At 42.8% G+C, this 23428-nt stretch overlaps 1 protein-coding gene across 1 annotated transcript in view; it reads right to left on the reverse strand.

The window, feature by feature from the left end:
- The window catches only part of LOC129859495 (ATP-binding cassette sub-family B member 6-like), a 33672-nt gene extending 10706 nt beyond the window's left edge, over positions 1 to 22966 (reverse strand). Inside the window, exons 1-13 of the mRNA XM_055929346.1 lie at positions 22753 to 22966; positions 20362 to 20889; positions 18397 to 18540; positions 16045 to 16234; positions 15704 to 15796; positions 14014 to 14206; positions 12487 to 12608; positions 9060 to 9169; positions 8738 to 8803; positions 4493 to 4618; positions 3723 to 3799; positions 3389 to 3452; positions 2664 to 2749 (exon numbers count right to left, since the gene is read on the reverse strand). Of these exons, the coding sequence (XP_055785321.1) occupies positions 2664 to 2749; positions 3389 to 3452; positions 3723 to 3799; positions 4493 to 4618; positions 8738 to 8803; positions 9060 to 9169; positions 12487 to 12608; positions 14014 to 14206; positions 15704 to 15796; positions 16045 to 16234; positions 18397 to 18540; positions 20362 to 20877 (1787 nt within the window). The 5' untranslated portion in view covers positions 20878 to 20889; positions 22753 to 22966. The remainder of the gene's footprint in view (positions 1 to 2663; positions 2750 to 3388; positions 3453 to 3722; positions 3800 to 4492; positions 4619 to 8737; positions 8804 to 9059; positions 9170 to 12486; positions 12609 to 14013; positions 14207 to 15703; positions 15797 to 16044; positions 16235 to 18396; positions 18541 to 20361; positions 20890 to 22752) is intronic.
- Positions 22967 to 23428: the final 462 nt, after the last annotated feature.

The following is a 23428-nucleotide window of genomic DNA, read 5'->3' on the forward strand; positions in this document are numbered from 1 at the left end:
GTGTTAACAACCCTCCAGGCGAGCTTCAATGCCATACAACTCTCCTTCCGTGGCCTCCAATTGCTCTTAAATATAAGTAAAACTAAATGCATGCTCTTCAACCGATCGCTGCCTGCACCTGCCCGCCTGTCCAACATCACTACTCTGGACGGCTCTGACTTAGAATATGTGGACAACTACAAATACCTAGGTGTCTGGTTAGACTGTAAACTCTCCTTCCAGACTCACATCAAACATCTCCAATCCAAAGTTAAATCTAGAATTGGCTTCCTATTTCGCAACAAAGCACTCATGCTGCCAAACATACCCTCGTAAAACTGACTATCCTACCGATCCTTGACTTTGGAAATGTCATTTACAAAATAGCCCCCAACACTACTCAGCAAACTAGATGCAGTCTATCACAGTGCCATCCGTTTTGTCACCAAAGCCCCATATACTACCCACCACTGCAACCTGTATGCTCTCGTTGGCTGGCCCTCACTACATATCCGTCGTCAAACCCACTGGCTCCAGGTCATCTACAAAACCCTGCTAGGTAAAGTCCCCCCTTATCTCAGCTCGCTGGTCACCATAGCAGCACCTACCTGTAGCACGCGCTCCAGCAGGTATATCTCTCTGGTCACCCCCAAAACCAATTCTTCCTTTGGCCGCCTCTCCTTCCAGTTCTCTGCTGCCAATGACTGGAACGAACTACAAAAATCTCTGAAACTGGAAACACTTATCTCCCTCACTAGCTTTAAGCACCAGCTGTCAGAGCAGCTCATAGATTACTGCACCTGTACATAGCCCATCTATAATTTAGCCCAAACAACTACCTCTTTACCTACTGTATTTATTTATTTTGCTCCTTTGCACCCCATTATTTCTATCTCTACTTTGCACCTACTTCCACTGCAAACCAACCATTCCAGTGTTTTTTTTACTTGCTATATTGTATTTACTTCGCCACCATGGCCTTTTTTTATATTTTTATTTATATATATATTTTATTTGCCTTCGCCTCCCTTATCTCACCTCACTTGCTCACATTGTATATAGACTTATTTCTCACTGTATTATTGACTGTATGTTTGTTTTACTCCATGTGTAACTATGTGTTGTTGTATGTGTCGAACTGCTTTGCTTTATCTTGGCCAGGTCGCAATTGTAAATGAGAACGTGTTCTCAATTTGCCTACCTGGTTAAATAAAGGTGAAAAAAATATATTAAAAAAATAAATAGAGATTGCATTATCTGTGGATCTGTTGGGTCAGTATGCTAGTTGGAGTGGGTCTAGGGTTTCTGGGATAATGATGTTGATGTGAGCCATGACCAGCCTTTCAAATCACTTCATGGTTACCGAAGTGAGTGCAACGGGTCAGTAGTCATTTAGGCAGGTTACCTTAGTGTTCTTGGGCACAGGGACTATGGTGGTCTGCTTGAAACGTGTTGGTATTACAGACTTCACTGAAAATGTCAGTGAAGACACTTGCCTGTTGGTCAGCGCATGCTCAGAGTACACGTCCTGGTAATCCGTTTGGCCCTGTGGCCTTGTGAATGTTGACCTGTTTAAAGGTCTTACTCACATCGGCTATGGAGAGTGTGATCACACAGTCGTCCGGAACAGCTGATGCTCTCATGCATGTTTCAGGTTTACTTGTCTCGAAGCGAGCATAGAAGTAATTTAGCTCGTCTGGTAGGTGCGTGTCACTGGGCAGCTCGCGGCTTCCCTTTGTAGTCTGTAATAGTTTGCAAGCCCTGCTATATCCGACGAGCGTCGTAGCCAGTGTAGTACGATTCAATCTTAGTCCTGTATTGATGCTTTGCCTGTTTGATGGTTCGTCGGAGGGTGTAGCGTGATTTCTTATAAGCTTCCGGGTTAGAGTCCCGCTCCTTGAAAACGGCAGCTCTACCCTTTAGCTCAGTGCGGATGTTGCCTGTAATCCATGGCTTCTGGTTGGGGTATGTACGTACAGTCACTGTGGGGACGACGTCATTGATGCACTTATTGATGAAGCCAGTGACTGATGTGGTGTACTCCGCAATGCCATCGGAAGAATCCCGGAACATATTCCAGTCTTTGCTAGCAAAACAGTCCTGTAGCTTAGCATCTGCGTCATCTGACCACTTTTTTATTGACCGAGTCACTGGTGCTTACTGCTTTAGTTTTTGCTTGTAAGCAGGAATCAGGATAGAATTATGGTCAGATTTGCCAAATGGAGGGCGAGGGAGAGCTTTGTACGCATCTGTGTGTGGAGTAAAGGTGGTCTAGTCCCCCCCCCCCTCTGGTTGCACATGTAACATGCGGGTAAAAATGAGGTAAAACAGATTTAAGTTTCCCTGCATTAAAGTCCCCGGCCACTAGGAGAGCCACCTCTGGATGAGCATTTTCCTGTTTGCTTATGGTCTTATACAGGATACAGGTGCTCGTAGTTTGTCTACTTTATTATCCAATTATTGTACGTTGGCTAATAGGACCGATGGTAAAAGGGAGATTACCCACTCGCCGTCAGATCCTTACAAGGCACCCAAACCTACGTTGCCGATCAAAGGAGAACACTGGAACTACCACAACTATGATTATTCACCAAACTGTTTCTGAATCAGTCTCTGTGTATAGCCTACACACATTTCATCAGTCCAAACAAGACCTGAATATAAATAAAAATCTTAGGACTTACCCGTCAGTGTAGTTAAAGTACACATTCTCAAACTCCACTTTTCCCAGTTTATAGAGAAGGTTCCCTGCATTCACCACATCCTTTACCTGAAGAGAAGTCAAGATAAAGCACATCAAATTACAAACAATTGATTTCCCATAATGAAATGCAAAGATTATATTCTGACACAGGGAGAATCTCGATTGGTTTTGCTTGCCTCCTCCCTCCTCTCTTACATCCTCGCCTCGTTTGAAAAAGGGTGAAGGTAATCAAGGAGAGGTGGCGAGGAGAAGGAACGTGGAAACAAATAAGCTTTTCATGAAATGAGACTCTTTCTCCACTCACGCATCATCAGGCAAATGATGCTTACAGCAAAATAAATGTGTAGTGATAAAAAACTAAATTAGCTAGTTGTGCAAGACATTTTATAGATAAAAAGGATAAGTAGTGTGTTGTTTTTAAATGTGTACATGCTTTTCTCCTCCGAGAAAACAAAAGCTGATTCGAAGGGATTTTAAAACACTTCCATGCTACCTGCCACGAGGATACTAATTGTGCATCCTCGGTCGAAGTAGGTAATCGAGGATGGGAGAAGACGACCTACTTGCGAATTGGCACTTCTCGATCACTTCTCGTTTTTCCGGGTCACGGAGGGTGGAGGAGTGGGGGAGAGGACAGACTTTTCCAATTGAGTATCTCCCATACACACCTAAAAGCTGGTCATTGACAACCAATTTCAAAATTACCTCCTCTTCCTCTGTAAAGAGCTTAAACATGCTCTCCATGTCGATAAAGGAGTTCTGGATCATTCTGTTGAGGTTAAGGACATATGTATTATAAAGAGCACCTGTTGTGCATTATGGGTACTGTAGTACATGATGCTATAAACAATGCCTTCCATAGATCATAGTGCCAATAGTCTATCTTAATTTGCTTGTGTCTTTCCTGATCTAATCAGACATGTGGAAGCAATATGGTGGAAACCAATACAGTCCATTTAGCTATAAGTGACAGACATAAAAGAGACTAGGGAAGGATGACAGGAAGTAGAACTGAAACCCAGCCCATAACACCTCTCACCTGTAGTAGGTTCCAAACCAGTTGAGAGGGGTGTAGAGCTGGATGATGTAGGTGCCGAAGAGGACAAAGTCTCCAACCTGGAAATAGAGTGCATTAGCCTGGTTAAACCGGACTGAAAATTTGGCTCACTATTGTTTCACTTCGTTCAGTTTTGTTTAACCAGGCTAGAGTTCACAGCAGCTGACTTGAATGTTTACTTCATACACCACATGTATTACTGAGAAAAACATGTAGTACCACAACACTGTGTCAAAGGTACGTTTTTTAGCAAATGTTCAAACATGCATGAAAACATACATACAGTAGCAAGGCTGCATGGCCTAGTAGTGACGCAATGTCTGTTTTGCATTTGTATTGATTGCTTTTGTCGGCAAGGAAAGTTGCAAATCATTTCCTTAATAGAGTACAATAACGTTTCCTAATCTAATGTAGGACATAGAGCCAAAAAACAACATAGCCCTAGCATAGAGGAGAGAAAAGTGGATGAGTGAAGAGAGCTTGAGGTGGGTCAATAGGGATTTTCACACTACTGAGGCAAACCAAGCTGCACTGGTCAGGTTACACATCAAGACATTTACCATTGTTGCTGGAACAGTGCTGATAAGGACAATGTGTTTCGGTCGGCTCAATAGTGTGAAAAGAGTAGTAGAACGGGTATCTAGACCTTTAACGGGAACTTCAGTATTTCACAACTTCATGTTAAATGGTATATCTATCCTCCTTTGTCAAACACTTTCCCTTTAAGCTAGTAAGGGCTCCGAGCTCAGTACCTTAAACTTGCCCTCCTGGACAAAGTAGGCACAGAGCAGTGACCCGGCTAGTAGACCTGAACCGATGATCAGGTTCTGTGTCTGGTTCAGGAAGGCCAGAGAGGCTTGTGTCTTCCATTCTGAGGTCTAAGACGGAAGGGGACAGACAAACAAACAAACAGGCCACAAACGCAACAGTACAATCAAAATAATTATAGTCTGGTCCCAGATCTGTTTGTGCTGTCTGTTTGCAATGCTGAACAGACCTAGAACCAGGATAGAGATACAAAAGCTAAAGACATGTCTGCTGGTTGCAGTTCGAAAATCCTAGAACATCATTAATGATGGCAAGCTCTATTTAACTTTGCTTCTGAGGTGGTCAAACACATTTAGTATTTATCTATTCATTCTGCTACTGGTCACTATTACTCCTGTTTACATGTACAGTTGAAGTCGGAAGTTTACATCCACTTAGGTGGATGTCATTAAAAACTAGTTTTTCAACCACTCCACACATTTCTTGTTAACAAACTATAGTTTTGGCAAGTCGGGTAGGACATCTGCTTTGTGCATGACAAGTAATTTTTCCAACAATTGTTTACAGACAGATTATTTAGTTTATAATCCACTAACACAATTCCAGTGGGTCAGAAGTTTACATACATTAAGTTGACTGTGGCTTTAAACAGCTTGGAAAATTCCAGAAAATTATGTCATGGCTTTAGAAGCTTCTGATAGGCTAATTGACGTCGTTTGAGTCAATTGAAGGTGTACCTGTGGATGTATTTCAAGGCCTACATTCAAACTTGGTGCCTCTTTGATTGACATCATGGGAAAAGCAAAATAAATCAGCCAAGACCCCAGAAAAGCAATTGTAGACCTCTACAAGTCTGGTTCATCCTTGGGAGAAATTTCCAAACGCCTGAAGGTACCACGTTTATCTGTACAAACAATAGTACGCAAGTATAAACACCATGGGACCACGCAGCCATCCTTCACCGCTCAGGAAGGAGACACGTTCTGTCTCCTAGAGATGAACGTACTTTGGTGCGAAAAGTGCAAATCAATCCCAGAACAGCAGCAAAGGACCTTGTGAAGATGCTGGAGGAAACAGGTACAAAAGTATCTATATCCACAGTAAAAGAGTCCTATATCGACATGACCTGAAAGGCCGCTCAGCAAGGAAGAAGCCACTGCTCCAAAACTGCCATAAAAAAGCCAGACTACGGTTTGCAACTGCACATGGGGACAAAGATCGTACTTTTTGGAGAAATGTCCTCTGGTCTGATTAAATAAAACTGTTTGGCCATAATGACAATCGATTAAATGTCAGGAATTGTGAAAAACTGAGTTTGAATGTATTTGGCTAAGGTGTATGTAAACTTCTGACTTCAACTATATATATTATCATTAGTATATTACAATAGTATTTAAATATATGCTACCAGTCACTTGTAAAATGCCTTCAGAAAGTATTCACGACTTTTTCCACATTTAGTTGTGTTACAGTCTGAATGGATTCAATTGCGATTTTTTGTCACTGGCCTACACACACACACACACACACACACACACACACACACACACACACACACACACACACACACACACACACACACACACACACACACACACAATAACCCATCATGTGGAATTATAATTTTAGACATCTTTACAAATTAATAAAAAATGAAAAGCTGAAGTGTCTTGCGCCAATAAGTATTTAACCCCTTTGTTACGGCAAGTCGAAAATAAGTTAGGAGTAAAAATGTGCTTAAAGTCACATTAGTTGCATGGACTCACTCTGTGTGCAATAAGTGTTGAACATGATTTTTGAATGACTACCTCATCTCTGTACCCCACACATACAATTATCTGTAAGGTCCCTCAGTCGAGCAGTGAATTTCAAACACAGATTCAACCATAATGACCAGGGAGATTTTCTAATGCCTCGCAAAGAAGGGCACCTATTGGTAGAAAAAAAGCTAACATTGAATATCTTTGAACATGGTGAAGTTATTAAACTTTGGATGGTGTATCAATACACCAAGTCACTACAAAAATACAGGCATCCTTCCTAACCCAGTTGCCGGAGAGGAAGGAAACCGCTCAGGGATTTCACAATGAGGCCAATGGTGACTTTAAAACAGATACATGGCTGTGATAGAAGAAAGCTGAGGATGGATCGACAACATTGTAGTTACTCCACAATACTAAACTAATTGACAGAGTGAAAAGAAGGAAGCCTGTACAGAATAAAAATATTCTAAAACATGCATCCTGTTTCCACAAGGCACTAAAGTAATAGGGAAAGGGGGGATACCTAGTCAGTTGTCCAACTGAATGCATTCAACTGAAAAGTGTCTTCTGCATTTAACCCAACCCCTCTGAATATAAGGTGCGGGGTGCTACCTTAATCGACATCCGCATTTTCGCCGTCCGGGGAACAGTGGGTTAACTGCCTTGCTCAGGGGCAGAACGACAGATTTTTACCTTGTCAGCTCGGGGATTCGATCCAGAAACCGTTCCTGTTACTGGCCCAACACTCTAATCACTAGGCTACCTGCTGCAAGAAATGTGTCAAAGCAATTAACTGAGTACCGTAACTTTTTTTTTTACGGAATGGAACTAAGCACAGGCAAAATCCTAGAGGAAAACCTGGTTGAGTCTGCTTTCCACCAGACACTGGGAGATTAATGCCCCTTTCAGCAGGACATTAACCTAAAACACAGCGCCACAATCTACACTGGAGTTGCTTACCAAGAAGACAGTAAATGTTCCTGAGTGGTTGAGTTACAGTTTTGACTTAAATCTACTTTAAAATCTCAGGCAAGATCTGAAAATGGTTGTCTAGCAATGATCACCAACCAATTTGACAGAGCTTGAAGAATTTATAAAGAATAAAAATGGGCAAATGTTACACAATCCAGGTGTGGAAAGTTCTTAGAGATCTACCCAGAAAGACTCACAGCTGTAATCACTGCGAAAAGTGCTCCCACAAAGTATTGACTCCTGAGTGTGAATAGTTACGTAAATTTGATATCTGTATTTCATTTTAAATACATTTGCAAAAATGTCTAAAAACACCTTTTCACTTTCTCATTATGGGGTATTGTGTGTAGATGGGTGAGACAAAATTATATTTAATCTATTTTGAATTCAGTATGAATTCTTTCTGAAGGCACTGTGTATTCATCCGCCTGTCACACACACACACACGCTTCTGCCATCCTATTTACAATTATTATTTATCCTGCTACCAGTCACTTTCTCCTAATCCCTGCCTACATGTACATACCTAACTCCAGTATCCCTGCACATTGTACATGTACCCTGTATATAGCTTCCTCTCTTATTTCTTGTGTTATTACAAAACATTTTCTTATTAGTTATTACTTTTTTTGATATTATATTGAATACTGCACTGCTGGGTAGGGCTTGCAAGTGTACATAATGAGCCCCACTGTAATGAAGGTGTGATTTAGGACTTCTAACTTCTAATTTTATAGATTGTGTGTTTGCGCTACAGACTTCTGGATTGTAACATTGGATTTGTCTATTTCTTCTGCATCCATAGTCTGTGTGATTAACGGGGGTTGAGCTAGAGCGGTATTTGTGAGACAAGGGTGGATCTCGAAGGGGACCAGGGCAGGGTTTTGTAAACAAAAATATCTGTAGAGTCCGAATGGTTTGAGCGACAAACTATTAAAAGCTATACAGTAAGTGAAAAGATGACTCCCACGAACACTCACAAGCTACACAAGAATCGTTAGAAGGTAAGGTCTCCTACATAGAAGATCATAGGAAATCCCAGGACAAAGTGTCTGTAATATAATACTGTAATACGCTTACATAGTTGCTGTCAAACTCCACAGTTGTCACTGACTAGTTGGACATTAATTTCCCAATGAGCAAACAACTTCTGTACTTAAACATGAATTTATATGAATGCTGTATCAGGTTTTTGCTTTGGCTGACCAAATTTTTATTATTGACATTTGTCAATACAACTCATGAATGCAACTGTTTACGTCAAATTGTTTTGTGTCCTGCTTGTAGCCCTGGTTGTCCTGATAACAAAAAAAAAATAGTGAGGCTGAATATAAAAGGCTGGACAGATAAATGAAAGTCATATATATGAAAAGCTGATTTTTGCTGGGGTCTTGGGACTGTGCATGTGAAAAACCAAAGCAAGCACTCTGATGTAAATTAACTCAGATCTATATTCTCAACTCTTCAGAGTTTGACATCTATAGCCTGGATTACCTGATACTTCAGAATGGCATCCTCAAAACGGTTCACCTCGTAATTCTCTGCGTTGTAGTACTTCACCTGTTGGAAAAAACGTTACAATTGTAGCCATGAAGCAACTCTGAAGTTTCAGAAATACAATATGTTTGCGGGCATCTTCATGTGCCACCATGGCAGGTAGGGATTCTGGGTCGTGTTCATTAGGCATCAAACATACAAACTGGGAGAGACTACCTGGAATTTTTACATTGAATAATGTTTTAAAACATTTTCTGTTGTGTGCCCTAAAGAACACAATCCAAGTAGAGGTTAAAGGTCAATGGGACCATTTCGGTACCGTCTCAAAGTTGAGCAGGGAGTCCACCGCCTTGGACTTTGTGTTGTTGTCCTGGGTGTTCATGTCTCGCCTGTACTTGGTCCTCCATTCCGTGATGATGATGGTAAGGGCTGAAGAGATGTATTGATGGACCATTATGAAATATTACAGACCTCGGTCGAATGCATATGCAAAATACTTTCAAATAGGTGTGATTGATTTAGCTTGGACTTGATTTAAAATGGCACCGGAGAAGAAGGCAGACGTTTTACGTGTCCCCAACCAATTGTGTTTTTTGTTTGTTTATTTGTGTTTTTTGTAACTTATTTTGTACATAATGTTGCCACTACCGTCTCTTATGACCAAAAATAACTTCTGGACATCAGGATTGCGATTACTCACCACGGGCTGACAGAATCCTTTTTTCCCTTTAACGAGTCTGACGAGCCCGAAGCGAACTATACACAGGCCCAGATCCCCGTGATATGCGTGAAGAGGAGGTGGAGAAAAAGGGGCCAAAGGGCGGGCTGCCTTTTGAGAATTCATAGGCGATCAAATAACCCCCACTTCCTTCCATTCTGCTAGCAAACGTGCAATCTTTGGAGAATACAAAAGATGACCTACGCGCAAGATTAAACTATGCTTCACAAAGTCGTGGCTGAACGATGACACTATCAACATACAGCTGGCTGGTTATACTCTGTACCGGCAGGATAGAACAGCGGCGTCTGGTAAGACAAGGGGTGGCGGACTATGTATTTCTGTAAATAACAGCTGGTGCACGATATCTAAGGAAGTCTTGAGCTATTGCTTGCCTGAGGTAGAGTATCTCATGATAAGCTGTAAACCACACTATCTACCTAGAGAGTTTTCATCTGTATTTTTCATAGATGTTTACATACCACCACAGTCAGAGGCTGGGACTAAGGCAGCATTGAATGAGCTGTATTCCGACATAAGCAAGCAAGAAAACACTCACCCAGAGGCAGCGCTCCTAGTGGCCGGGGACTTTAATGCAGAGAAACTTAAATCAGTTTTACCAAATTTCTATCAGCATGTTAAATGTGCAACCAGAGGGAAAAAAACAACTCTAGACCACCTTTACTCCACACACAAAGAGGCATACAAAGCTCTCCCTCGCCCTCCATTTGGTAAATCTGACCACAATTATATCCTCCTGATTCCTGCTTTCAAGCAGAAATTAATGCAGGAAGCACCAGTGACGAGATCAATAAAAAAGTGGTCAGATGAAGCAGATGCTAAGCTACAGGACTGTTTTGGCATTGAGGAGTACACCACATCAGTCATTGGCTTCATCAATAAGTGTATCAATGACGTCGTCCCCACAGTGTCCGTACGTACATACCCCAACCAGAAGCCATGGATTACAGGCAACATCCGCACTGAGCTAAAGGCTAGAGCTGCCACTTTCAAGGAGCGGAACTCTAACCCGGAAGCTTATAAGAAATCCCACTATGCCCTCCAAAGAACCATCAAACAGGCAAAGTGTCAATACAGGACTAAGATTGAACCGTATTACACCGGCTCTGATGCTCGTCGGATGTGGCACGGCTTGCAAACCATTACAGACTACAAAGGGAAGCACAGCCGAGAGCTGCCCAGTGACACGAGCCTACCAAAACGAGCTATACTATTTCTATGCTCACTTCGAGGCAAATGGCACTGAAACATGCATGAGAACACCAGCTGTTCCGGGAAGACTGTGATCATGCGGTAACCTGCCTAAATGACTACCGACCTGTAGCACTCACATCTGTAGCCATGAAGTGCTTTGAAAGGCTGGTCATGGCTCACAACACCATTATCCCAGAAACCCTAGACCCCCTCCAATTTGCATACCGCCCCAACAGATCATGCATCATCTCTATTGCACTCCACACTGCCCTTTCCCACCTGGACAAAAGGAACACCTATGTGAGAATGCTATTCATTGACTACAGCTCAGCATTCAAAACCATAGTGCCCTCAAAGCTCATCAATTTTATTTTACCTTTATTTAACTAGGCAACAGTGGGTTAACTGCCTTGTTCAGGGGAAGAACGACAGATTTGTACCTTGTCAGCTCTAACCACTAGGCTACCCTGCCGCTTCATCAATAAGCTAAGGACCCTGGGATTAAACACCTCCCACTGCAACTGGATCCTGGACTTCCTGACGGGCCACCCCCAAGTGGTAAGGGTAAGTAACAACACATCCGCCATGCTGATCTTCAACACAGGGGCTCCTCAGGGGTGCGTGCTCAGTCCCCTCCTGTACTACCTGTTCACTCATGACTGCACGGCCAGGCACGACTCCAACACTATTATTAAGTTTGCCGATGACACAACAGTGGTAGGCCTGATCACTGACAATGACGGGACAGCCTATAGGGAGGTCAGATACCTGGCAGTGTGGTGCCAGGACAACAACCTCTCCCTCAACGTGATCAAGACAAAGGAGATGATTGTGGAATTGAGGAAAAGGAGGACTGAGCACGCCCCCATTCTCATCGACGGGGCTGCAGTGGAGCAGGTTGAGAGCTTCAAGTTCCTTGGTGTCCACATCACCAACAAACTATCATGGTCCAAGCACACCAAGACAGTCGTGAAAAGGCCACAATAAAACCTATTCCCCCTCAGGAGACTGAAAAGATTTGGCATGGGTCCTCAGATCCTCAAAAGGTTCTACAGCTGTACCATCGAGAACATCCTGACTGGTTGCATCACTGCCTGGTATGGCAACTGCTCAGCCTCCGACCGCAAGGCACTACAGAGGGTAGTGCGTACGGCCCAGTACATGACTGGGGCCGAGCTTCCTGCCATCCAGGACCTCTATACCAGGCGGCGTCAGAGGAAGGCCCTAAAAATTGTCAAAGACTCCAGCCACCCAAGTCATAGACTGTTCTCTTTGCTACCGCAAGGCAAGCGGTACCGGAGCGCCAAGTCTAGGTCCAAGAGGATTCTAAGCAGCTTCTACCCCCAAGCCATAAGACTCCTGAACACCTAATCAAATGGCTACCCAGACTATTTGCATTGTCTCTTTTACACCGCTGCTACTCTCTGTTTATCATCTATCCATAGTCACTTTAATAACTCCACCCACATGTTCATATTACCTCAACTAACCCGTGGCCCCGCACATTGACTCTGTACCGGTACCCCTCTGTATATAGTCTCGCTATTGTTATTTAACTGCTGCCCTTTAATTACTTGTTACTTTTATTTTTTGTCCGTATTTTAAATTTTTAACTGCATTGTTGGTTAGATGCTCGTAAGTAAGCATTTCACTGTTGTATTTGGCGCATGTGACCAATACATACACTTTTGGGACTATTCCATTGGTGCAGGTCAAGTCATTTGAAAGTATTTCACATAATTGACTCAGATCAGATTATTATTACCTTATAAGTATAACTGAATTGGTTCTGGAAAGGAGGCCTTGTACTCACTGAGATAGAGGAACATACAGACGAATATGATGAGTCCGAACCAGGCATTGAAGTAGGTGATGAAGTAGATGATGGAGATGACGATATCTGCGATGGTGGGGAAGATGCTGAATACAATGTAGCTGTGGAGAGAAAGAGAGGGAGGCCAGGTTTACCTCTGAATTAACACAAAGAGAGGTTAGGATGACACTAAGAAACACTACAGGGGGATCATAGTTGGGTCACATCACACTGGTTGGTAGGGATAGAAGAAATGGAATGTAGACTCAATCTTAAGCTGGAAAGGAGAACAGTTTAATCTCTCTTTATGACAATTGAGTAAACCCCCAAGGAAGCAGTCTCTAAACTTTGAGGATAAGGTAAATCATACCAAGATCAAACACGTATGTCCAGTGTTATCCCTATATCCATTTAGAAGTGGTGAGCTGCCACTACTAAAATTGTTACCGCCACTCCAAAAAATATGAGGTAAAAATATATATACCCTACCGTTCAAAAGTTTGGGGTCACTTAGAAATGTCCTTGATTTTGAAAGAAAAGCTACTTTTATGTCCATTAAAATAACATCAAATTGATCAGAAACAGTGTAGACATTGTTAATGTTGTAAATTACTAGTGTAGCTGGAAACGGCTGACTCTTAATGGAATATCTACATATAGTAGGCGTACAGAGGCCCATTATCAGCAACCATCACTCCTGTGTTCCAACGGCACGTTGTGTTAGCTAATCCAAGTTTATCATTTTAAAAGCCTAATTGATCATAGAAAACCTTTTGCAATTATTTTAGCACAGCTGAAAACTGTTGTTCTGATTAAAGAAGCAATACAACTGGCCTCCTTTAGACTAGTTGAGTATCTGGAGCATCAGCACTTGTGGGTTCGATTACAGGCTCAAAATGGCCAGAAACAAAGAAATTTCTTCTGAAACTCGGCAGCTTATTCTTGTTCTGAGAAATGAAGGCCATGCCATGCGAGAAACTGCCAAGAAACTGAAGATCTCGTACAGTGGCTTGCGAAAATATTCAAACCCCTTTGGCATTTTCCCTATTTTGTTGCTTTACAATCTGGAATTAAAATAGATTTTTGGGGCGGTTGTATCATTTGATTTATGCAACCTGCCTACCACTTTGAAGATGCAAAATATTTTTTTATTGTGAAACAAACAAGATATAAGACCAAAAAAAAACTGAAAACATGAGTGTGCATATATTATTTAAGTTTTCCATAACAAAGTGGTTGAATACTTAAAGACTCAAGACATTTCAGCTTTTTTTAAGTCAAGGGTTGTGAATACTTTCTGAAGGCACTGTACAGTATGTACACTGAACAAAAATATAAAACGCAACAATTTAAAAGATTTTACTGAGTTACAGGTCATAAGGAAAATCAGTCACTTGAAATGAATTCATTAGGCCCTAATCTATGGATTTCTCAAGACTGGGAATACAGATATGCATACCTTTAAAAATAAAAGGTAGGGGCGTGGCTCAGAAAACAACACACACTATTTATTATTAGGAGACTCACCTGAGCAGGCTGTTGATGGAGGAGGTGCCGCGGTCGATGCTGCGCAAGACGTCCCCGGTGCGCCGGCCCAGGTGCCAGCGCAGTGACAGTGAGTGTAAGTGGCCGAACAGACGCACCTGCACCACCCGGTTGGTGTACTGCTGCACGCGGATCCACAGGAAGGAGCGCAGGTTACTGACAAAGCCAGACGCACCTAGGGAGAGAGTGAGGTTCAGGAAAGAGAAGAAGAGAGAGAGGGCGGGGGGAGGGGTAAGAGTGGGTTTGGGGAGAGGAGATATATAGAGCAAGAGAGACAATTAAAATAACAGTACTCAAGGAGTCCAAGGAATGGGTGTAGCAGAGAAAGACAATATGGGAGGTGAAATCCCCCTCACCCAGGGCTCTAAATTATTTAAAATGTTTTATTGGTCTCACTGGTGTTCCCAATTTTAAAAAGTTAGGAGCGCCAAATAAAATTTAGGAGCACCAGAATATATATATTTTTTCATTGATTGATATATAGCTTATATTAGGCTTTTATGAATTATAGCTGCTTTTGAAGCACATGTTGTGCCCTGGAAACTAATATGTAACACTGTAAATACATGAGTTTATTATAAAAGCTAAAACGTTGATACAAATACCTGTCATTGAAATTACAATGTAATTTGTGGAATATTAGGTTTGTACATTGTGTAAAAGCACTATTTTCCTATTGAGAGAGAAGGGTGTAATTGCAGACCGCAATTAGGGGCGTTTTTTTAATATAGACGTTTCTTGATATCAAGTTACACCCATTGTTGCTCGCCATTGGTCCTTGGCCGTTTCTTTCACGTCGGGGACAACAGTTGTTGACAACTGTAGCATTGTAGCTAAGCCTAACCCTTTTCCTAACTTTAGTCTTCTCCCAACCTGCCACGCTAATTCACCTAACCTGCCACGTTAATTATCCTAACCTGCCACGTTAATTATCCTAACCTGCTATGTAAACAAATCATATGTGTCGAGAAACCATCCGTCGCATAACACCAGAATTGACCAATGGCAGGCACCAATGGACGTTTCCTGATATCAAGGAATGACAACATCAGGAAATGCACCGAATTGCAGTCTGCAAATACACCATATTGTTTGAGATGCATTAGATAAAACATTTCACACTGTCTCTTTAAAAAGTCAGGTTTGTTATGATGTTATGCAAGATATCTCTCATTCATTCATTGCTATATTCATTGATCTCCTGAATGAAGAAGCTATCCCTTTTCCTTTCTTTCTGTGCCCCCAAATGTCTGGATATACTGGTCAAGTTACCAGGTTGTTAGCTAGCTAGCCAATGCAGTAACATGACAGAACAAAGTGTCAACAAATGGTTCGCGAGTAGTTTTAGAACGGCCCACAACATGGTATATGAATGTAAAATGTGGTCCCAGCTATCCGCTATAGGAAGATGAAAATGTTGCGGCGGTAATACGGGTCAGATCCTTTGACCTGGTTTGGCTAGAAACAAGCCGCTTTCGCTGTAGTAATGGTGCAACAAGGACGCTAACGAATCTGCACTCGCTTGTTTCTCTAGGGCACTCTGAAACAACGGTACGGCTAAGTCTTATCATTACAATTATTATCTATCTATAAATAAAGCACAAAATAAAACGTAGTTGCACAGCAAAATATTATTTACCAAATTAGTTGCACTTTAGAGCCTTGCACTCACCTGCCCCTCCACCTTGCAGGAACTTGAGCAAGACATAGATACACACAGTGGTGGCCAAGGTCTTCCAGCTGCTTCCATCAGTCAGCTCATTCACTGTGAGAGTGAGAGAAAGAGGTTTTGAAAAGGGTTGACAGTCCCAGGTCATCTTTTCTGCAGTTTTGCTGGGCAGATTATCATATGTCAGCCGCAATGATATCACAAAATACTTCTGAGAATATGCAGCGCAGCACCAATAAAGACAACCTGCAACACAACCAATAAGGCTGTGACAGCAACAAGTAGGAATCCAGATAAAAGCTGGATCTAGGGCAGATGTTGTGAAACGAGGGATGCTCTCTCACCAATGTTCTTGTAGTAGATGGGCACGAAGACATTGATGACCCTCTCCAGACCCAGCAGGCACAGGCAGAGCACCACCAGGCCCTGTAACAGCATGCTTCCTTTGGGCCACATGTAGGGCACCAGCAGACGCACCTTCTGCCCAAAGTCCTGCCAGGTAGACTGGGATTCCTCTGTCCCATCCAACAGGGGCTGGCATACAGATAGAGATATTAGGGGTTATTGTGAACTTAATAAATACAGACATAGACAATAAACAACAAAAAAGGTTGTGGCCAGGGACTTTAATGCAGGCAAACTTAAATAGGTTTGACCTAATTTCTTCCAACATGTCACCTGTACAACCAGAATAAAAAATAAAAAACTTAGATCATCCTGATTCCGGCTTACAAGCAAAAACTAAAGCACGATGTACCAGTGACTCGCTCAATACTGAAGTGGTCAGATGAAGCAGATGCTAAGCTACAGGACTGTTTTTCTAGCAGACTGGAATATGTTCCGCGATTCATCCAATGGCATTGAGGAATATATCACCTCAGTCATCGGCTTCATCCATAAGTACATCGTTGATGTCGTCCCCACGGTGACCGTACTTACTTATCCCAACCAGAAGCCATGGAGCTGCCGTTTTCAAGGAGCGGGACACTAATCCAGACGCTTATAAGAAATCCTGATATGCCGTCAGACGAACCATCAAACAGGCAAAGCGTCAATACAGGATTAAGATAGAATCCTACTACACCGGCTCTAACGCTCATCGGATGTGGCAGGGCTTGCATACTATTACGGACCACAAAGGGAAACCCAGCCGCGAACTGCCCAATGACGCGAGCCTACCAGACAGGCTAAATGCCTTTTATGCTCACTTCGAGGCAAGCAACACTGAAGCATGCATGAGAGCACCAGCTGTTCCGTAGCCGATGTGAGCAAGACCTTTAAACAGATCAACATTCACAAGGCCATGGCGCCAGACAGATTATTAGGAAGTGTACTCAGAGGATGTGTGAACTAACTGGCAAGTGTCTTCACTGACATTTTCAACCTCTCCCTGACCGAGTCTGTAATACCTACATGTTTCAAGCAGACCACCATAGTGCCTGTGCCCAAGAACGCCAAGGTAACCTGCCAAAATGACTACCGCCCAGTAGCACTCAAATTGGTAGCCATGAAGTGTTTTGAAAGGCTGGTCATGGCTCACATCAACACCATCATCCTGGAAACCCTAGATCCATTCCAATTTGCATACAGTCCAAACAGATCCACAGATGACACAATCTCAATTGCACTCCACACTGCCCTTTCCCACCTGGACAAAAGGAACACCTATATGAGAATGCTGTTCATTGAATGCTGAGCTGTAGTCAACACCATAGTGCCCACAAAGCTCATCACTAAGCTAAGGACCCTGAGACTAAACACTTCCCTCTGCAACTGGATCCTGATGGGCCGCCCCCCCAGGTGGTAAGGGTATGCAACAGCACATCTGCCACGCTGATCCTCAACATGAGGGCCCCTCAAGGGTGCGTGCTTAGTCCCTTTCTGGACTCCTTGTTCACCCATGACTGCCTGGCCAAGCACGACTCCAACACCATCAAGTTTGATGACGACACAACGGTGGAAGGCCTGATCAATGACGAGACAGGCTTTTGGGAGGAGGTCAGAGACCTGGTGCCAGGACAACAACCTCCCTCAACGTGAGAAAGACAAAGGTGCTGAACACGCCCCCATTCACATCGACGGGGCTGTGGTGGAGCGGGTCGAGAGCTTCAAGTTTCTTGGTGTCCACATCACCAAGAAACTATCATGGTCCAAACACACCAAGACAGTCGCAAAGAATGCACGACAATGCCTATACCTCCTCAGGAGGCTGATAAGATTGGTGGGTTCCCAGATCCTCAAAAAGTTCTACAGCTACAACATTGAGAGCATCCTGACCGGTTACGTCGAGGCCTGGTATGGCAACTGCTCGGCATCCGACCGTAAGGCGCTACAGAGGGTAGTGCGTACGGCCCAGTACATCACTTGGGCCAAGCATCCTGCCATCCAGGACCTCTATACCTTTTTTTACACTGCGGCTACTCGCTGTTTATTATCTATGCAGTCACTTTACCCTTAACTACCTGTACATATTACCTCAATTACCTTGACTAACCTGTACCCCCGCACATTGACTCGGTGCTGGTACCCCCTGTATTGTTATTTTATTGTATTTTTTTTAATAGTTAATTTAGTAAATATTTTCTTAAAACTGCATTGTTGGTTAAGGGCTTGTAAGTAAGCATTTCACGGTAAAGTCTATACCTGTTGTATTCGGTGCATGTGACAAATAACATTTGATTTCATTACTAGGTTACCTGGCCAGTGCCGCCCTCCACGTCACGTTCGTCCTCGTTGATCAGGAGCATGTACGGTCTCCGTGGTAACCCCGGAGCCTTCAGGCCCAGGAAGAAAAGTGTTCCTGTGCCGATGTAGCGCATCAACCACAGAGAAAATTCCACCTGAGGTAATGAATGAAAAATGCTTAGTCATGACTGAACCTTTGAAGGGGCAATCTGCAGTTTTGGTAAAAAGCTGAGGGAATGGCCTGGAGAAATGGAACCACTCAAATACATAGACAGAGCTATGGATGCAAGGACTGACCATCCATGGTATTAACATTATAGTTTTAACCATCTTTAGAGGTTATACACTGTTTGTTTACATTTACAATGTTAGAAACATTAAAGTAAAACAAACTCATATTTTGGGTTCTGATGAGGCATTCCATAAGTTATAATCTTCAAGAATCAATGGGTATAGATCATTAGTCCAAAAATGGATGTAGTAATTACAGATTGACTCTTTAAAGGAATCTTGCACTCATATACTATATTTTAGTATGTTGTCCACTGATAATTCAATCCCAATGGGACTGTTAATACAATCCCATCACAATTGCAAATGGTGCACCTCAGCAGTCAAAATTTAAACAAAAGGGAGTGTAGTATTCCTTTAAATAAGTGCTGACTGACAAGCATAACTGCATAAAACACAGAAAAAAACATATTCAATACTCCATTCAACACATACAATTTACATTTAAATCATTTAGCAGACACTCTTATCCAGATCGATTTACAGGAGCAATTATGGTTAAGTGCATTGCTCAAGGGCACATCAGCAGATTTGTCATCAAGTCTGCTCTGTGAGGCCAAGGTTATCATTCAAAAGTAATATACTCAGGAGTTGTTGGATCATTCAGGATCGGAGGAGAGGTGAGTCAGTGGTTACAGTCAGACTGACTGTACAAAGTAAAATACTGTACATATGTCACAAAGTAAACAGTGGACCGTGTCATATTCTTTGTGGTATAACAACCCATTGGAAGAACGAAGATGGTGAAAGCTTGGTAAAAAGCTAATGAAGATGCATTCAGAATGCATCAGTTGAACACAACTCGGAGACATATTAAACAGCCATACTTCCAGACATGACTTGTACAACCTAAAGTCATGCTGAGTGGGATGACCAATGACAGCAACAGGGTGGGACTAAGAAAAGGCGTGATCTGATTGGTTACAAAATGTATATTTGGGGGCGTGGCCAATGGAGAGGGATGTAGAATGACAAGATAGGGCAATGACTCAGCACTTCTGGAGTTACTCATAGCTGACTAATGATAATGGTTCCGCCCCCTTTCACTGCTGTGCCATGGTTGGAATGTCAGTTTCTATATTAGCAGTCTTCTTGCGAGAAACTGCTTTGTAATATTTTTTTACAATCACAACAGTCATTATGAAATGGGATTTAAGAAACATAAAACCTATCACACCCTATAAGTAGACTAACCTACTTTTTAGGAAGCCAATTACTAGACTTGTGGGATGGAATGTAAAAACTCAATGTTAAGTTTAATACTAATAGCCAGTAACATTATATGACAATGTTTTAACAACATCAATGAAACTAGGGAGTGGGATGGCAGTTCATCCTCACTGTGGAATGAGCTGTGGGGTTCATTCAAAGAGGTGGAACGTTTCAAACGATGCAGACAGAAATGCAAGGAACAGATCTAACACCATTTCCAACTTAACCTGACAGTTAAACATGTTTATTCTACACAAATACATTTCTATCTGAAGGTCCTCTAACGCTACACACTCCTGAACAGACCCCAGTGCCACGTTCAGTAGGCAAGGTTGTGAAACATTCAGATATAAATACATTATACAGAATAGACGTGTCTCTTTGAGTGATATATAGAGTGAGGAGTCACGTCAGCTCTATTGGGGACATTCTATAATGTTAAACCCTCAACAATACCGCTGGTCCTCTCTCACCTGCTGCTGTGTGTTCTCCAGGCCCCACCACCAGTAGGGGCTGGCCCAGGAGACGAAGGCCAGGTTCTCTGCTGAGAATGCCACAGCCCAGAAGAGCAGCAGCACCGTGCTGTGGCCCCTTGTCCGGTCCCTCACCAGCACCCACCTCCTCTCCAGTTTTAGCAGGGCCACGGCCCAGGCCCAGCCCAGCATTGACAGGCAGCCATACAGCACCACATAGCCGGGGAGCTCCCCTCCCCCGGCAGCCCTCCACACCAGCCCCCCTAGGAACTGTAGCAGGAGGAGCAGGGAGACTCCCAGTTGGAGGCCATAGAGGCGTGAGCGTGGCACGAACTTGGGCTCCATCTCGGTGCCGTAGCGGCGGTAGCAGACGCAGTGGAAGGCGCCAAAGAAGAAGGAGAGGGTAAGCAGGACCGTGGGCACCAGGGTGAAGTAGAAGCAGGGCGAGATGCCGCCCTCCAGCCAGGCTTCGGAAATGGAAGCGCTGGCCTCACAGTAGCTTTGCACTAGCACCATGGTGGCTGGGAGCTGGGGAGACAGGGAGGGGAAAGAGAGTATTCACTATAACATACATATTATTACCACATTAAGCCTACACATAGGGCTCAATATCATAAACCTGGTCCGCATGTATGTTAAGAGATTTTAAAAAGGCAGGACAGGCAAAGGAAATCATACAGTTGATTGCATGAAATTAGTTTTCAAAAATACATTCTCTGCAGTATTTTCACCGGAACCTATTTGTATCCTATTCTAAACTGCTATTCATGATGAAATTCAACTAGTCTTCCATTCATAACTCCCCCAGCAGCAATCAAATGTGAAGTTAGTCAACACAATGAACACCTGTTCATTATTTTGCAGGACAATCATGCTATACCCTACTTAATGTGTCAGGGTCAAGAGCAGACTGAATCTCCTTGAGGTGTGTGTGTACTATTTACATTTACATTTAAGTCATTTAGCAGACGCTCTTATCCAGAGCGACTTACAAATTGGTGCATTCACCTTATGACATCCAGTGGGTCAGCCACTTTACAATAGTGCATCTAGATCTTTTAAGGGGGGGGGGGGGGGGGGGGGGGGGGGGGCAGAAGGATTGCTTTATCCTATCCTAGGTATTCCTTGAAGAGGTGGGGTTTCAGGTGTCTCCGGAAGGTGGTGATTGACTCCGCTGTCCTGGCGTCGTGAGGGAGTTTGTTCCACCATTGGGGTGCCAGAGCAGCGAACAGTTTTGACTGGGCTGAGCGGGAACTGTACTTCCTCAGTGGTAGGGAGGCGAGCAGGCCAGAGGTGGATGAAGCAGAGGTACTATGAAGCAAAACACAGCAAGCATCTCTTCCTAGTCTATAATCATTCAACAGACGTAATAGGCCTAAGAGATCCAGGCCAACCCTGCTATATTGGGCTGTGAACTTTAAGATATGGTTAGTGCTTCAGTCATGGCTCCTAAAAGCACCCCAGCCAGTCATCTGGGGTGGGCAGTGGACCAATTCTGATTCAGTCAAGGCACTTAAGACACCTGAAACACATCACATTTCATCAACTGATATTCATTCAAAATATCATAGAATTAGGTTACAGTGGTGTGCCGACATACGACTAATGTACCATGGAGTAGCTTGGTATGTAGGAACGAAGCCCTCACAAACTCTAGTTCAGAGAGGTCAGAGTGCACATTGTAATTTCAACTAATAAAATGATTAATTTGGATGTACATAAATGTTCTTAATGAAAGAATAACTGTACCTTACTATCATAACCCCCCCCCCCCCCCAAAAAAAACTATTAACCCCTATTACTCCATTGTTTATGTTTTTGTTGTCATATGATATGGAACTTTCTAAACAAATGCTTCAGGTGTTGTTGCTCTCATGTAATCATTTCTCGAGCACTACAGATATTATCATATTATCCACACCGTCCCGTGTGGCTCAGTTGGTAGATCATGGCGATTGCAACGCCAGGGTTGTGGGTTCAATTCCCACGGGGGGACCAGGGTTCAATTCCCACGGGGGGACCAGGGTTCAATTCCCACGGGGGGACCAGGATGAATATGTATGAACTTTCCAACTTGTAAGTCGCTCTGGATAAGAGCGTCTGCTAAATGACTTAAATGTAAATGGGAATCATGATGCATTTGTCCCAGTGCCATTGTTTTTCTTGGTGGCCCGCTCTTTGACAGACAGAGCATATTTAGACAATGTGACAACAACGACAGAGCTTCAGAATAACCTTAGCAGTAGAGTTTTTCTCTAGCTATCATTTGTGAGACTGGCCTAGTTAAATAAAAAATAAAATAAATACATTTGTGGCGTTATCTGTTTGACCTATCAAGCTAGCTAGCTACATTAGCTAGCTTAGATCTGTTGCTGTTATAACAACACTCACCTTCTCAAGACAAGCTGGTGCTGGAAAGCGATTTAGTGAATTGAAGCTCCAAACAAATAACCCGTTTTACGGGAAGAGATATTAAAAGTCAAAAACAACAATAATTGTAATCTTGTTGTATCCACTTGTAAATTGTCCTTATTCTTCTTGCAGCATGCATGGAGCAAAGTATTCCATGACTCGGCAATCGACACTTTCTTACAAAACACTACTGTCTGAACCGGGTCTTAGCGCCCACTGCACAACAAGCATGTTCAAATATAATGTTACGCAATCTCATATATGGCCAGTAGATGACAGTACATACAAAGACATCATAACTCACATCAAAATGCCATCTGAACGCTGGGTCACATCATAGCTTACAGAGAAGAATAGGCTGACAGTATATCAATATCTTAGCTACAGAAGATTAAAGTGGATAAGAAAATACATTTGTTCGTTCCTATCAAAATGAGGAGTAGCAATTTAAATGCATTACAAATCAAATCAAATTGTATTTGTCATATGCTTTGTAAACAACAGGTGCAGACAAACAGTGAAATATTTCATTACGGCCCCTGCCAACAATTAATTGAGAAATAAATAGAGAAATAATAGAAAAGTAATAACAAGTAATAATAAATAGACAATGAGTGGTGATAATTTGGCTATATGCACAGGGTACTAGTACCAA

Source organism: Salvelinus fontinalis, chromosome 7, assembly GCF_029448725.1.
Source record: "Salvelinus fontinalis isolate EN_2023a chromosome 7, ASM2944872v1, whole genome shotgun sequence".
Classification (NCBI taxonomy): domain Eukaryota; kingdom Metazoa; phylum Chordata; class Actinopteri; order Salmoniformes; family Salmonidae; genus Salvelinus; species Salvelinus fontinalis.